The following is a 17,754-nucleotide window of genomic DNA, read 5'->3' as shown; positions in this document are numbered from 1 at the left end:
AAAAAGTCAACCTTCAAATAATTATGTTCAGTTCTGCACTCAATACTTGGTCGGGAATCCTTTTGCAGAAATGACTGCTTCAATGCGGCGTGGCATGGAGGCAATCAGCCTGTGGCACTGCTGAGGTGTTATGGAGGCCCAGGATGCTTCGATAGCGGCCTTAAGCTCATCCAGAGTGTTGGGTTTTGCGTCTCTCAACTTTCTCTTCCCAATATCCCACAGATTCTCTATGGGGTTCAGGTCAGGAGAGTTGGCAGGCCAATTGAGCACAGTAATACCATGGTCAGTAAACCATTTACCAGTGGTTTTGGCACTGTGAGCAGGTGCCAGGTCGTGCTGAAAAATGAAATCTTCATCTCCATAAAGCTTTTCAGCAGATGGAAGCATGAAGTGCTCCAAAATCTCCTGATAGCTAGCTGCATTGACCCTGCCCTTGATAAAACACAGTGGACCAACACCAGCAGCTGACATGGCACCCCAGACCATCACTGACTGTGGGTACTTGACACTGGACTTCAGGCATTTTGGCATTTCCCTCTCCCCAGTCTTCCTCCAGACTCTGGCACCTTGATTTCCGAATGACATGCAAAATTTGCTTTCATCCGAAAAAAGTACTTTGGACCACTGAGCAACGGTCCAGTGCTGCTTCTCTGTAGCCCAGGTCAGGCGCTTCTGCCGCTGTTTCTGGTTCAAAAGTGGCTTGACCTGGGGAATGCGGCACCTGTAGCCCATTTCCTGCACACGCCTGTGGATGTTTCTACTCCAGACTCAGTCCACTGCTTCCGCAGGTCCCCCAAGGTCTGGAATCGGTCCTTCTCCACAATCTTCCTCAGGGTCCGGTCACCTCTTCTCGTTGTGCAGCGTTTTCTGCCACACTTTTTCCTTCCCACAGACTTCCCACTGAGGTGCCTTGATACAGCACTCTGGGAACAGCCTATTTGTTCAGAAATTTCTTTCTGTGTCTTACCCTCTTGCTTGAGGGTGTCAATGATGGCCTTCTGGACAGCAGTCAGGTCGGCAGTCTTACCCATGATTGCGGTTTTGAGTAATGAACCAGGCTGGGAGTTTTTAAAAGCCTCAGGAATCTTTTGCAGGTGTTTAGAGTTAATTAGTTGATTCAGATGATTAGGTTAATAGCTCGTTTAGAGAACCTTTTCATGATATGCTAATTTTTTTAGATAGGAATTTTGGGTTTTCATGAGCTGAATGCCAAAATCATCAATATTAAAACAATAAAAGGCTTGAACTACTTCAGTTGGTGTGTAATGAATCTAAAATATATGAAAGTCTAATGTTTATCAGTACATTACAGAAAATAATGAACTTTATCACAATATGCTAATTTTTTTTAGAAGGACCTGTATTGTCAGCTGAACCTGCTATTTTTCAAAGTGACCAACCAAGGCCCCTTTCAAACGAGCGAGACAACCGGCCGTAATTTCCAGCTCTGCCGGGGTCACATAGCATTATATTGATTTATGATGCTCTGTAACCCTTAGAGGTCTGGAATGTATTGGATAACACTGACAGCATTATGTCAGTGTCATCCAATACATTCCAGAACTGTAAGGGTTACAATACAAAGCATCATAAATCAATATAATGACATGTGACCCTGGCAGTGCTGCAAGTCCGCAACGAGACACTCGCTCGTCTGAAAGGGGCCTAACAATCTAATGTGCACGGGAAGTTCCTGTAGATCCGAGCGTGTATGTACATAGGGAAGTCGGAAGAAGAAGCTGTTGAATAAACGAGTGTTTGGCCAATAGCTATTAGCTATGGGCCGGAAAGGTGTCAGAAGAGTGTTTTGCTGAATGAAATACATCTTTGCCACTTTTTAATGAAACAATAAAAGCCAAGTTTTATACTTTTTACCACAGTGCCGGATCAACCTTTTTCTCTTTTTGATCATAAATGCAACAAACCCAACAAATATCATAATGAGAAAGAATAGCACATTGAAAAAAAAAAATCAAACTACAGTACTTTATAACACAACAGTAATACCCAATTATCAAAACCTCCCCCACTCAGAGGTATAATGGCAGTTACGCTACAGACACGACATGGCCAAGAAGCACGGCCCCATTACCTTAGAATAATGGCAGCCATACCCCGCACTTCCCACTGACATGACCCAGCAAGCAGAGTCCCATTACCTTAGAATAATGGCAGCCATACCCCGCACTTCCCACTGACATGACCCAGCAAGCAGAGTCCCATTACCTTAGAATAATGGCAGTCATACCCCGCACTTCCCACTGACATGACCCAGCAAGCAGAGCCCCATTACCTTAGAATAATGGCAGCCATACCCCGCACTTCACACTGACATGACCCAGCAAGCAGAGTCCCATTACCTTAGAATAATGGCAGCCATACCCCGCACTTCCCACTGACATGACCCAGCAAGCAGAGCCCAATTACCTTAGAATAATGGCAGCCATACCCCGCACTTCCCACTGACATGACCCAGCAAGCACAGTCCCATTACCTTCAGTAACTTATTTATTGCCAGGAAATCAGCTGACTGCTTCAGGACTGTTATCATCGTAGCAGCCAAAATCTCGTGGAGCGTCTTAGTCTGAGGAGAACGCTGCTTCTCTGTTTTGAAGACATACTGCAAATATCACAAAACACTGAATGTTAATGAAGCTGCACAAAAATCAGGGAAAATCCAAATAAACATTAATGGTCTTACAGGAGCTATGGTGCAATTAATAAAATACATTTTAAGGGTACATTCACACAACCATATGTATTTTGCGGTCCGCAAAACGTGGATCTGCAAAAAATGACAGATGACGTCCGTGTTGCATCCATTTTTTTCGCAGACCCATTGTAACAATGCCTATTCTTGTCCGCAAAACGGACAAGAATAGGACGTATTTTATCTTTTTTGAGGGACTGCAGAATGGACAGACGGATGCAGACAGCACATGCTTTACTGTCCGCAATTTTTGCGGCACCATTAAAATGAAAGGGTCCGCATCCAATCTGCAAAAAATGCGGATCGAATGTGGACCAAAAATACAGTCGCGTGAATGGGGCCTAAGGGAAAGTTTTGAATCTTACCTAGCTCCATTTATTACATTTGAGGCTGCTCAGAGGTGAACACAGGCTAAGTATGCAGAAGGGACATAATGTGTGCACTATTTATTTTAGAAACTCTTAAAACCCTTAAACTCTGGGATTCTGTAAAATATTAAGCCCGATTAATATCCCCACATTTACCACTACTGAATAAGCCCCTATTTCCTCCAGGAAAAGAATCCCCGTACTCGTTTAGGCTCCGGACTGCTAAAGGACTCACTAGATTAGATTGTCCCAGAGTGAACAGACTTTGGATCTCATTTACTCGGTGACCGGATATAACATTAAGAAAGACCCCTGGGAAGCACTACCTAATAAACGGATCCGAGAATTTGTCCACACCCGCAGTGACTGATTAGTTCTTTCTTCCTGGCCACTAAGCAGACTATAGCAGCAGCATTGAAAAAAACTTCCTGAATTTCTCCATGGTCAAGCACAGACTGGATTTCTACATGGATTCCTTAATGAGAAACTAACTTCTATTACTACTGATCGTCATGAACGGGTTTTGAAGATTTGGACTTATTGGTCAGACTATTCTCTCATGGATCGTTCACATCGCACCCTTCACTTTATATAAGATCCTATTTCTCTGGTCTCGTGTGGCTTCCAGTCTGGTCTTTTCTGCTTGCTTTTCTCTACATCACACCCAGTGCCTGTCTATCAACTCTTCAAGTCAGTGATGGCCAGTTTGCCGTGTTTGCCCGCGAACACATGCGGGCTGCCATCTTAAATCACAAGTCCGGCGATGCACAGGTAAGCCCTTACCTGTGCCTGCGGCGTGAGCCGGTCTGAAACAAATGTGGTCACCGGGAACAGCCCGATGAAGGCCCCCGGTGGCTGTTCTCTGAACTGCCTGCTCCCGGTGACCGCATTTTTTTCAGACCGGCTCGCGGCGCAGGCACAGGTAAGGGCTTACCTGTGCATCGCCGGACTTGTGATTTAAGATGGCAGCTCGCGGGCGAACTGGCCATCACTGATCCCCATACCAGAGTATGGAATTTGTGTACATAGGTCTCATATCCATAGAACCTACCATCCTGCGAGAGCCCCCCCCCAACCACCTTCCCTCTTCCCCTAGTATGACATTGGGCTGTCTCCTCTGTTTTGTCTGTTTATTTTACAGGTTTTTCATACCTAACATTTGACCAGAATTTTACATTTAGATTGTGAGCCCCCAATGAGGATAGATATGTGACCATCACTCTCATTCAAACAAGGGGCTTGTAACTGGTGGAGATCTCCTGTGCATAGGTGAAAAGCTGTCCTGGAACAGCATCTTAAAAACTCCCAGCCTCCAATGATAATGAGATGACTGTGCTGATGAAACCATGTTGAGGTATTCAAACATACACCCCCAACAAAAATCTCAGCAGAGGTCCAAACACGGTGGGAATCCAGCCTTTCCCGTACACTTGTCTAGAGATGACTGTCAGGTGTCAGCACGTTCCTATGGTAGCGAAGGATTCACATGAAGTTTATTGCCAATTTAAAGGGATTCTGTCACCTCTTTTTACCCTATAGAGATGCGGACATGCACGGCTAGATTGCCGCTAGCGTGTCTGCAATATACCTGTCCCATATCTCTGAATGGTTTTATTTTAGGGGGGAAAAATTATTTTATATATATATGTAAATCAGCCCGGTACGGAGCCCAAGGGCTGCACTAACTGTTCTGGAGCTCAGCCACGCTCCCCTGTGAAGGAGCCCAGCACCGTAATCTTGCGATGCCCGAGCTCGCTCATGCGCAGCTCCTTCCCTGAGGCTGATGCCAGCACAGGGAAGGAACACTATGCCGGCACTGCGCATGCGTGAGCTTGCGCATTGCGAGATTACGGCGATCTGACTTTGTGAGCAAGGAGGAGATTCCTGGTTACAGGCGGTGCTGGGCTCCTTCACAGCGATTGCGGCTGGGCTCCAGAACGGTTAGTGCAGCTCCTTGGGCTCCTTACCAGGCTGATTTACATATATATAAAATCATTTTTTACACTCAATAAAACCACACAGAGCTATGGGACCGGTATATTGCGGACATGCTAGCGGCGATCTAGGGTAAAAAGAGGTGACAGAATCCTTTTAAAATACAAAACCTAACATGAGTAGATAGTGACATCTAATGTATCTTCATCTCACCTTTATAAAAGACCGAAGATAATGATCTAAACCCTCTTCATGGTACTTGGACACGACATGAAGCAGCACCCTTGAATGAAAGCATTAATTAAATTAATTAGAATTAGGGAAACTGCCTATTTGTTATACATTATGAGCATTGAAGGACCTTAGGATGAAAGACCCCTTTCATTTCTACCTGAGAATATATAGACAGTGCTGTGTACCAATGTATGATTATACTCTTTTACTGCAATGGATTCATAAAAGTGGCCAATGCTAAACCCATGGATTTCCAAATTGGTAAGGATCCTGCAGGTGAAATGAGCTGAATTTCCAGGTTTTGTCAAAATTTGGATATGTTCCATTCACATTGCATCTCAACCCATAATGTTCAACTCATTTCTAATCTTGTTTTTTGGATACTTTGGAGCTACAGTCATGTGAAAAAATTAGGACACCCTTTGAAAGCATGTGGTTTTTTGTAACATTTTTAATAAAAGGTTATTTCATCTCCGTTTCAACAATACAGAGAGATTAAAGTAATCCAACTAAACAAAGAAAACTGAAGAAAAGTCTTTTCAAGATCTTCTGTAAATGTCATTCTACAAAAATGCCTATTCTAACTGAGGAAAAAGATAGGACACCCTTGCCCCTAATAGCGAGTGTTACCTCCTTTGGCTGAAATAACTGCAGTGAGACGGTTCTTGTAGCCATCTACCAGTCTTCGACATCGGTCTGAGGAAATTTTACCCCACTCCTCAATGCAGAACTTTTTCAGCTGTGAGATGTTTGAGGGGTTTCTTGCACGTACAGCCCTTTTCAAGTCACCCCACAGCATCTCAATGGGATTCAAATCTGGACTTTGACTTGGCCATTCCAGGACTCTCCATTTCTTCTTTTTCAGCCAATCTTTGGTTGATTTACTAGTATGTTTTGGGTCATTGTCATGTTGCATGGTCCAGTTCCGCTTCAGCTTTAATTTTCTAACTGATGGTCTCACATGTTCTTCAAGCACCTTCTGATACACAGTAGAATTCATCGTGGATTCTATGATGGTGAGCTGACCAGGTCCTGCTGCAGCAAAGCAGCCCCAAACCATGACACTTCCACCTCCATGCTTCACAGTTGGTATGAGGTTCTTTTCTTGGAATGCTGTGTTTGGTTTACGCCAAACATGTCCTCTGCTGTTGTGTCCAAATAATTCAATTTTGGACTCATCTGTCCAAAGAACATTATTCCAGAAGTCCTGGTCTTTGTCAACTTTATCTCTGGCAAATGTCATTCTGGCCTCGATGTTTCTCTTGGAAAGCAAAGGTTTCCTCCTTGCACACCTCCCATGCAAGTTAAACTTGTACAGTCTCTTTCTGATTGTAGAGGCATGTACTTCTACATCAACAGTAGCCAGAGCCTGCTGTAGTTCTCGAGATGACACTTTAGGGTTTTTGGAGACCTCTTTTAGCATCTTGCGGTCTGCTCTTGGGGTGAACTTGCTGGGGCGACCAGTCCTGGGCATGTTGGCAGTTGTTTTGAAAGCCCTCCACTTGTAGACTATCTTCCGGACAGTGGAATGGCTGATTTCAAAATCTTTTGAGATCTTTTTAAATCCCTTCCCAGACTCATAGGCTGCTACAATCTTTTTTCTGAAGTCCTCTGACAGCTCTTTTGCTCTCACCATGGTGCTCACTCTCACTTCAACAGTCAGGAGCACACCAAACTAAATGTCTGAGGTTTAAATAGGGCAAGCCTCATTCAACATGCAGAGTAACGATCTACTAATTATGTGCACCTGGTGTGATATACCTGTGTGAGATCTGAGCCAATTTAAGAGGGAATACATGTGAGGGTGTCCTATCTTTTTCCTCAGTTAGAATAGGCATTTTTGTAGAATGACATTTACAGAAGATCTTGAAAAGACTTTTCTTCAGTTTTCTTTGTTTAGTTGGATTACTTTAATCTCTCTGTATTGTTGAAACGGAGATGAAATAACCTTTTATTAAAAATGTTACAAAAAACCACATGCTTTCAAAGGGTGTCCTAATTTTTTCACATGACTGTATATATAAGGGATACTTGCCTATTTATAACACTGATGGAAGCCTCTGTTGTATGCCACCATACAGGGGTATACATTGGCCATTGACTCCCATTGTAGAAATAACGCTTATATAATCTTCTTCTGCACAGAAAAGTATAGTAGACTACGTTTTTGTATACCCTTTTAGCATACACTTTGCGTACGAGGGCCTATAGACACTCTGGAGGTATCTATTGGGAATACTCTAGTCCTGTAGCTCCAAAGTAGCCAAAACGGAGAACTTCCTAGCCCTACCTAGCACATTCCGTGATTTTAAGGTCTTGGGTGACCTTGTACTCCAGAGGTTATCCTCCAAACATGCATGGATCCTCCATATACGGTACTTGACAGATAGTTGAAGTCAAGGTTCAAAGAGTCAGTGTTTCATCTGCATACATTCTGCTTTCTGTTATTTCCAAAGACTTCAAATGTAAACTCATCCGGCCCAGAAACCTTAAAATTTTCACTTTTGATGTTTTAGTGTGAACTGTCTTTTTTTGTCTATTTCCTTTTCTCAGTGCTAGCTCCCGTCATAGGTATGGGAAATTAACCAAATATATGAAATGTGGAAATAACCTGGGTTTTCCATTATTTTAACACAGTTTTGCGTGCTCTAAACCTACTGAAAGTAAGAGGTGTGGTGGTACCTTAGCCTCTCATATATATATATATATATATATATACACACATACTAATAGGCTGCCTTAACCCATACTGCAGAAAAAGAGTGAACTACTTGTGTGCATATAAACATATTCTGACAAAATATATACCTAACTTAGAGCATATCTTCTACAGCAATATGGAATACAGACTTACAAAGTACAATTTAAAGCTACTTCATCTTCATTGGAAAGTAAGGTCAAAACTTGAAAGAGTTGCATGAGAGTTACAGGTAAGAACTGTACCATTACGTGGACCTCCATGGCATGTAAACACTGCAGGGAAGTAAAAAGAAAGATCAATGTTATAATACATACAAATTTCCACTAGATGGCAGGCAAGCTCCACCTGCCAGAAGTATCATGTGAAGCCATAGTAAAATTATCTCCTGAAGAATAATCACTCTCAACATCTGCTGTCGTGAGAGGGTTGGGAGCCCCCATACATGTTAAGGCCCTATCATATAGCACAATTTCGGGCCAATTATCGAGGATAATCCCTGTTCCCGATAATTGGTCTGTATAATCGAGCAGTCGCTCAGCCATTGCCGCTTGCACTGCCCAAAGATGAGGTGGTGCAAAACCACCCTTAGATGGTCAGCTGGATCCACCAAAATCTGCAGGTTCAACTGACATTTGCACAGAGTGTATGACCTGCTTAAAGGGAACCTGTTACCTGGATTTTGTGTATAGAGCTGAGGACATGGGCTGCTAGATCGCTGTAAGCACATCTGCAATATCCATTCCCCATACCTTTGTGTGCTTTTATTGTGTCAAAAAAAGATTTGTAAATTATGCAAGTAAGAAGCCCAAGGAGCTGCTACTAACATTTCCAGAGCCTAGCCACCCCCACTGTGAAGGAGCCCAGCACCGCCCACTGTGAAGGAGCCCAGCCACCCCCACTGTGAAGGAGCCCAGCACCGCCCACTGTGAAGGAGCCCAGCACCGCCCACTGTGAAGGAGCCCAGCACCGCCCACTGTGAAGGAGCCCAGCACCGCCCACTGTGAAGGAGCCCAGCACCGCCCACTGTGAAGGAGCCCAGCACCGCCCACTGTGAAGGAGCCCAGCACCGCCCACTGTGAAGGAGCCCAGCACCACCCACTGTGAAGGAGCCCAGCACCCTCTGAATCCCCTCCTTGCTCCCTGATGTCACAAAGCTAGAGCGCTGTAATCTCGCGATGCGCGAGCTAGCACATGCGCAGTTTGTTCCCTGAGGCTGATGCCATCACAGGTAAGGAACACTATGCCGACACCGCGCATGCGCTAGCTCGCGCATCGTGAGATCACGGCGCTCTAGCTTTGTAACGTCAGGGAGCAAGGAGGAGATTCGGAGGATGCGGGTGTTGCTGGGCTCCTTCACAATGGGGGTGGCTGGGCTCTGGAAATGTAAGTAGCCTAATTTACATATCTATAAAATCATGGGTTTTTTTACACAACAAAAGCACACAGAGCTATGGGGAATGGATATTGCGGATGTGCTTACGGCGATCTAGCAACCCATGTCCTCAGCTCTATATCCAAAATCCAGATGACAGGTTCCCTTTAAGTTATTCACTTTCTTATGTGAAGTAGTGACTATGTATAAACTATATTAATAAATCCCTGTCAGTCCTCCATATTTTTTATGCACCTGTTAAGGGGTTTGCAATTAGGAAACAGTTGTAGTGCATTGTAAAGGCTATTGTACAAAGAGCACGCTCAGGGTGTAACCAATGAATGGAAGTATCACTGTACTGTGTCGCTCGCTCCCCTTCCTTTATACATTCATGCTGTGACAGTGGCTGTAAACACTCTGTGGCAGGAAGCAGATCAGAATTACTCTGGGAAAAGCTGATGGAAGAGCATTAAAAAAACAATTTGTACCTTTAAATATTTCACAAGCTCCCCGGGAACATCTTTAGAGCTGGACAGGATTTTCTGGCAGTACTCAAAGAAATTGTGCAGATGTAAATCCTGAAACCGGATAACGTGTCAGTGACAAACCATTTATAACTCCAGCAGACACAACAACTAACCCCAGAGACATTACCAGGACCGGAGCTACAGGGGTGCCGAGGAACAAGTTGCAGGTATTAAAGGAGTTGTCCAGGATTTTACTATTGATGGCATTGATCTTCAAGATAAGCCATCAATCAGCGAGGGGTGCAAACCCCACACCGCCACCGATTAGCTGTTCTGCAGTAGCTCAGTCCAGTCAGCACTGGAACAGCACAGCTCCATCCATTGTGGACAGAGCTGGTTACTGTAGTGCTGCTCCATATTGAAGTGAATGGGAAGAGCGATGCAGAGATCAGCTCTACACTATGGATGGAGCTGTGGAGTTCTGGCACCAGAGCTACCCAAAATGGAGGGGAACTCCCACCGATAGCATATCGATGGTCTATCCTGAGGAAAGACCATCCATAGCAAAATCATGAACAACTTTCAAAGTAAGAAAATATCATGCTTATTAACTCCAACCATAATGACAGTGTAATCGCCATTCCCTGATTTTTCACTTAAAAAAGTGTCATGGCACACAGCATATCTGCGGAAAAGTTTTGCAACTTTCTCTCGGCACTTGAAAGTTTTGAAAACAGCCATGATAAATGGGTGAGGTTTATGGTTGAGCAGGCATGGTCTCCACAGATTTAAAGTGGCTCTGTCACCAGGATCAGCCCTGTTAAATCAGACGTACTGCCTGGTAGGGCTCATTGTGCTGATTTAAACAATACCTTTCTTTTGTCTGTATGTTAAACAGCTGCAGAGAAATCTATGTTTTTATTCATATGCAAATGAGAAGATTGAACACCAGGTGGCAGGGCTGAATCCTTTGAGCACTGCTCTGTAACACCCCCTGTGCTCTGCACGCTCCTCCCTCCCCTTGATTGACAGGGCTAGATATCAGCATGGTGAGGGCAGATCTGTCTCCTAGCATCTACATATCATATACACTATGTACTATAGCTTCACCACACTGAGATCTGCTCATATACATATTACTGCTTTATTCAGAGGCAGACTATGTCATTATAGACACCAGGAATATGTGTTAGCTTATAAGCATAGGAAAAAAAAACATACATCTCTATGTGATAATGCTATAGCTTTGTGGTAAGGGCATGGTTTGGCATGTAGAGATCCCAGGTTTAATTCCTGGGAGAAACTTACATAAACTTTTTTTTTCTCTCTCATAACCCATCGTAAAAGGCTATACTATAATGAATAATATATAATCATATAATAACAATAAAAGGCCTTACCATACTGAGAATATTTTTTTATGCTCACAAACCTAAAACAGGCACAATATATGATTATAAACAAACCAGCCATAGAGGGGTGTAGCTATAGAGGAAGCAGGGGAAGCGGCTGATTTGGGGCCCATACTCAGAAGGGGCCCACCCAGGATGAGGACTACAACATTTTATTGTCAGGACCCCCTCAACAGTATTATAAAATTACTTTATATACAGTGACGCCGTAGGAAATGGATAGAGCCGCTGCCTGGTCTAAGAGGGCGATCTTGACTAGATGCAGGAGTGGGGGATGCACGGAAGGATGGGGTTGAGAAGAAACTGCTTGGGGGGGTGGGGGCCCTTCAAAAATGTGCTGTGGGGCCCAGACATTTCTAGTTATGCCATTGCTGCAATATTTATTAGCTTTTTAAGCCTAAAAACATTATTCTCAATATAATAAGGATATACAGTATACTTTTATTACGGGTTTAGGCTAGGTCTACACGACGACATTTGTCGCGCGAGACAGATAGGGCGCAACAGTTGTCGCGCAACATTTTGTTGCACTAATGTCGCGCGACAATTTTTATAATAGCAGTCTATGGTGTCGCACTGCAACATGCGACATGTTGCGACTGCGACGCGACAGTCGCAGAAAAATCCATCCATCCATAGACTGCCATTATAAAAATTGTCACGCGACATTGGTGCAACAAAATGTCGCGCGACAAATGTCATCGTGTAGACCTAGCCTAAATGTGGAGGAAAATATAAAAAGCTAACAAACCTGGAAGTCTCTCCTAGGATTCAAACTTGGGATCTCTACATACAAAATCAAGCACTTACAGTAGCACCGAGCTATAGCATTATCACATAGAGTTTTTTTCTATACTTATGAGCTAACACATATTCCTGGTGTCTTTCCAATCATATATGGCACTTGTGAATAAAGCAGTAATACGGAGCAGATCTCAGTGTGGTGAAGCTATAGTACATAGACTATATGATATGTAGATGCTAGGACACAGCTCTGCCCTCAGCATGTCTGGCCCTGTCAATCAAGGGGAGGGGGGAATGTGCAGTGTACAGGGGGTCTTACTCAAGGATTCAGCCTCGCCTCCTGGTGCTCGAACATGCTCATTTGCCTATGAATAAAATGCAGATTTCTCTGCAGCTGTTTAGCATACAGACTAAAGAAAGGTATAGTTTTAATAAGCATGATCAGCCCTACCGACCAGTGTGTCTGGTTTAATAGGGTTGATCCTGGTGATTGAGCCGCTTTAAAGACAGAAAACGGTGCAAATGTAGGTCCTATGCTTGCTCATGGCAGGCTTAGATTTAATCTTCTAACTTTAGGTCAGTACAAAATATGCCAAAACATGTGTCTTTTAATAAATTCAGTGCCATTTTCTCAATTTTTTAAATTAAATTTACATTTTTAATTAGTATGACACCACAGTTTGTTTGTTTTTTGTTTGTTTTTGGTCGACTTTGTGGCTATCGCCATCATTAGTTTATCTCAAGCCTACATTTTAATGTATTGGTTGTGGAAGGAGTCAATACAGGGTTAGGCTACTTTCACACTGGCGTTTTGGCTTTCCGTTTGTGAGATCCGTTCAGGGCTCTCACAAGCGATCCAAAACGGATCAGTTTTGCCCCAATGCATTCTGAATGGAAAAGGATCCGCTCAGAATGCATCAGTTTGCCTCCGATCAGTCCCCAATCCGCTCTGGAGGCGGACACCAACAGCATTTTGCTGTCCGGCTTGACGAAACTGAGCCAAACTAATCTGTCCTGGCTCAAAATGTAAGTCAATGGGGACGGATCAGTTTTCTCTGACACAATCTGGCACAATAGAAAACGGATCCGTCTCACATTGACTTTCAATGGAGGTCATAACGGATCCATCTTGGCTATGTTACAGATAATACAAACGGATCCTTTCATGATGGATACATGTAGCTGTATTATTGTAACTGATCTGTTTTTGCAGATCCATGACGGATCCGCCCAAAACGCAAGTGTGAAAGTGGCCCTAAACGTTGCATATATTCTGATGGTGGCGGAAAAGCAGCTGTGGGGAGGCAAAGCTCTCGTCAGCTAATCTGCCTTATTACTCAAACCTACTCAATAAAGGCATGGTGATGGCGCTTCATTTTAGATACTCTGGTTAGTGTTAAACTTTAACATTCTTTTTGCCAAATAAAGAAACACACAGTGATTGTTACACAATACAACACTGACTTTTTTTTTTTTTTTTAACCAAAATCTACAAACAGTATACTGTCACTGAGGGACTGAAAAAGTGCTAAGACCAAAGATTTTCAGCAAATAAAAGTGAATAAACTATACATATTTCTTATGATTGACTTCTGTATATTGCAATTATGATAGAGAGAGCTCATTGTGAAGGTGAGGCACTTACTTGTGTATACACAGTAGATTCCAAATGACTCCCGATTTTAAATAGTGGTTTTGCTCCATCAACCCATTTGATATCACTGCTGCTCTAGAATAGTGAAATATGCAACAATTAATATCTATCTATCCATCTATCTATCTATCCATCCATCCATATTTCTATCTATCTATCCATCCATCTATCCATCCACCTATCCATCTATCCATATTTCTATCTATCTATCCATCTATCTTTCTATCCATCTATCTTTCTATCCATCTATCCTTCTATCTTTTACCTTTTTGGTCTCTGTCTCCGTCTGACCCAGATACCCCGAGGGCAGATTGGCAGAAACTGGCAGTTGTTGGTCACATGTTATAATTCTTCCTTCCTTCAATAAACGGACCCAGCTGTAGCCAACTGTAAATTATAGGAGATAATTGAAAAAACAAATTAATCAATTATTAATACAGCTGAAGTGACAGTATTAGCGACATTGTAGACTATGATGTATTTTTCTAGCCTTTTTGTACAGGAAAGGGTTTTCTGAGACTTTTATATTAAAGCGACCCTTCAGTTAAAAAAAAAATATCACATTCAGACGGCTGTAGTGTTTTGCGGTCTGCAAATTGCGGATCCAAGCCCTGGTCTTGGATTGTATCTTGGGCTACCGATACACAGTGTGCATCAGATAGTCTGAGAAGTGTTGCGGTCATCTTGTATGGCAGAAGAGGAGCCTGAGAATTAGAGGATATGCAACTAAAAAGATGAAAAGGAGGGCATCATGTAAGTGTTCTATTCCTTCCCTCGTTACTGTAAATTTTTTCCTTGAACTGGAAAGTACCTTTAACTCCTTAGTGACCACCCTTTTTAGGGCGGTCACTAAGGGGCCTTAGGCTAAGCACTGCACGGGTTCGCCGTGCAGCGGGGACCCTCTCCCATCGGCACCCCGCAAATCCGATCGCGGGGTGCCGATGTATGTGAAGGCTGCCTGGGGTCTGATGTAGGCCCCAGACCAGCCCTGAGTAATTTCCAGCAGGCCGCGCCTCTCTGGTCAATGTCAGAATAGCATTGCCATTAAAATGAAATGCACTATAGGGATAGTGCACTGCAATTTAAAAGCAATCAAAAAGTTGTCTGTGATAGTCCCCTTGTGGGACTAATAAGTGGTTAAAAAAAAAGTAAAAAAAAAAAAAAAACAACAACAAAAAAGCACATTTATTCAATAAAAGAAATCCCATAAAAAAAAATAAGCTTTTTTTTTCAATTGAAAATATGCTTTTCAATGAAAAAAATTGCAAAAAAAAAAGTCTCCCTCATATGTTTGGTATTGCCGCGACCGTAATGACCCGGACTACATAAGTATCATGTAAATTATCCCCTACGATGAACGCCATAAAAAAAAAAAAAAAAATTGCAGAATTGCAAATTTATCCTTAGTTGCCACCGAAAAATGTAATAACAAGCAATCAAAAACCATCATTTACTCCAAAATGATACCAATGAAAAATACAAGTTGTCCCGCAAAAATCAAGCCCTCACACAATTCCACAGAAATAAAAGTTATGGGTCTTGGGAAGCGGCAATGTAAGAAAAATTTTGTCTTAAAAAAAAAAGGGTTTTATTGCAAAAAAGTAGTAAAACGTAAAAACTATATGTATTTGGTATCACTGTAATCGTACTGACCCAGACAATAAAGATATTATGTTACTTAGGCCCCTTTCACACGAGCGAGTATTCCGCGCGGGTGCAATGCGTGAAGTGAACGCATTGCACCCGCACTGAATCCTGTCCCATTCATTTCTATAGGGCTGTTTACATGAGCGGTGATTAGCACGCATCCCTTGTGCGTAGCGTGAAAATCGCAGCATGCTCCTCTTTGTGCGTTTTTTTACGTAGCGCAGGCCTCATAGAAGTGAATGGGGTTGCGTGAAAATCGCAAGCATCTTCAAGCAAGTGCGGATGCGGTGCAATTTTCACGCACGGTTGCTAGGAGACGATCGGGATGGTTACCCGATTATTATTATTTTCCCTTATAACATGGTTATAAGAAAAATAATAGCATTCTGAATACAGAATGCATAGTACAATAGCGCTAGAGGGGTTACATTTTTTTTACAAATAATTAAACTCACCTTAGTCCACTTGCTCGCTCTGCCCGGCATCTCCTTCTGTCTTCATCTTAGCTTTGTGTAGCAACAAGGACCTTTGGTGACGTCACAGTCATCACATGATCCATCACATGATCTTTTACCATGGTGATGACCGGAGTGACGTCACCACAGGTCCCTTTCCTGTGCACAGCTAAGAAGAAGACAGAAGGAGATGCCGGCTACGCGAGCAAGTGGACTAAGGTGAGTTAAATTATCTTTTTATTTATTTTTAACCCCTCCAGCGCTATTTTACTATGCATTCTGTATTCAGAATGCTATTATTTTCCCTTAGAACCATGTTATAAGGGAAAATAATACAATCTACAGAACACCGATCCCAAGCCCGAACTTCTGTGAAGAAGTTAGAGTTTGGGTACCAAACATGCGCGATTTTTCTCACGCGAGTGCAAAACGCATTACAATGTTTTGCACTCACGCGGGAAAATCACGGGTGTTCCCGCAACGAACCCGCACATTTTCCCGCAACGCCCGTGTGAAAGGGGCCTTATACAAAAAATTACTTATACATAAAAACGCAGTGGCGGTATTGCAATTTTACCCATCTCCCTCCCAGAAAGCGTTAATAAAAGTTAATCAGAAATTTATGTGTACCGTAAAATGGCGCCATTAAAAACTACAACTTGTCCTGCAAAAAATAAGCCCTCATAAAGCTATATAGATGGAAAAATAAAAAAGTTATAGCTCTTGGAAAGTGACGATGAAAAAAGAAAGAAAAACGCTTGGTCAGTAAGGCCCAAAACAGGCTGCTCACTAAGGGGTTAATGGCCTATCCATAAGATAAACCATAATACATATTTGGTCCACAGGTTATGGACTTCTGGAAACCCCTAATCAGTTGAACGAAGGGGCAATTGCACTACGCGATAGTACATTGATATTTAAGTCTAAATTAAGCCCCTTTAACACAGGACTAAATGCAAAACCATGATGTAGCCAATAATTGATTTTGTTTTCACTGCATGTGTGAGCTCAGTCGGATGTTCTATGGGGGCTTGTTGGCATAATAAGGGATGGAAAGGGTTATCTGGTCAAAACCCCTTCCTCACGTATTGCAGTAGAGAGCAACTTTCAGAGTGGCACTTGGTTCTGTAAGACCTCGGGGCATGTGCAGCAGACACCCGTTGTTTTCAGTGAGTACAGTACCTGTAATACTTTCCGTCCCCTACAAAAACTCAGTGCTAACGCAGCGGTTTGCTAATAGGTGGACCTCCAACATCAAGACTCCCCCTCAACCAACTTCTTCACTTTGGACTTCCCTATTATGTCTCCTTTGAAACACTGATCCGAATAAAAAACGGATGACATCCATGCTGCATCCGTTTTTTTTTTAATGGCTCCATTGTAACAATGCATGTCTTTGTCCGCAAAACAGACAAGAATAGGACATGTTCTATTTCTTGGGGGGAGCATACGGAAACGGAATGCACACGGATTTATTTCCGTTTTTTGGGCGGACCTATGAAAGTGAATGGTTCCGCATACGGGCTGCAAAAAAACGGCATGGACATGGAAAGAAAATACGGTTGTGAGCATGAGCCCTTACAATCACTTTTACCTGGTGTTTCAGCATTGTCATGCTTCTTACTGCTTCCCTTCGAATTGATGTCACAGCTGACATGAAAAAAGCTGAATAACAAATGATGCTTCTGGTCAAGATGTAAAGGAAGCTCAATTTTTATCTGGAAAAAAAGTAAATAAAAAAAACATGTGCATGCGCTTTTCGAACATTGTCATTTATGGCACACGATGGCAGCATTTACTACCTGTTTTACAAGGTGGTCAGCAAGGAACTCACTGCTGTGATACAAGAATACTCACCTCATCATAGAACTCGGGATTCTGGTTATGGTGCAGGACCACAGCGTATGCACTTGTGGTAAATACAGGGCCCCCAGGCTTTCCATAAATACACTGCGGCCAACAAGAAAGCATGAGGTTATAGCAAATGCATTTACTGAGCATTATTTTCTAAGACACGACGCACATATAGAGCTTGTGCGACATGTGATTAATCAA

General features: G+C 42.9%; 1 protein-coding gene across 2 annotated transcripts in view; it reads right to left on the bottom strand.

Annotated features, from left to right (window-relative positions):
* DOCK11 (dedicator of cytokinesis 11) overlaps positions 1–17,754 on the bottom strand; it is a 266,917-nt gene that overhangs the window by 167,729 nt on the left and 81,434 nt on the right. For both annotated transcript variants that reach the window (XM_044269084.1, XM_044269085.1), the window contains exons 19-26: positions 17,557–17,649; positions 17,294–17,417; positions 13,863–13,984; positions 13,589–13,672; positions 9,809–9,898; positions 8,102–8,220; positions 5,227–5,296; positions 2,495–2,620 (exon numbers count right to left, since the gene is read on the bottom strand). In XM_044269084.1, the coding sequence (XP_044125019.1) occupies positions 2,495–2,620; positions 5,227–5,296; positions 8,102–8,220; positions 9,809–9,898; positions 13,589–13,672; positions 13,863–13,984; positions 17,294–17,417; positions 17,557–17,649 (828 nt within the window). The remainder of the gene's footprint in view (positions 1–2,494; positions 2,621–5,226; positions 5,297–8,101; positions 8,221–9,808; positions 9,899–13,588; positions 13,673–13,862; positions 13,985–17,293; positions 17,418–17,556; positions 17,650–17,754) is intronic.

This window comes from Bufo gargarizans, chromosome 9 (assembly GCF_014858855.1).
Source record: "Bufo gargarizans isolate SCDJY-AF-19 chromosome 9, ASM1485885v1, whole genome shotgun sequence".
Taxonomy (NCBI): Eukaryota; Metazoa; Chordata; class Amphibia; order Anura; family Bufonidae; genus Bufo; species Bufo gargarizans.
Note: the sequence above shows the minus strand (reverse complement) of the source record. Positions and strands in the feature narration are given on the sequence as shown.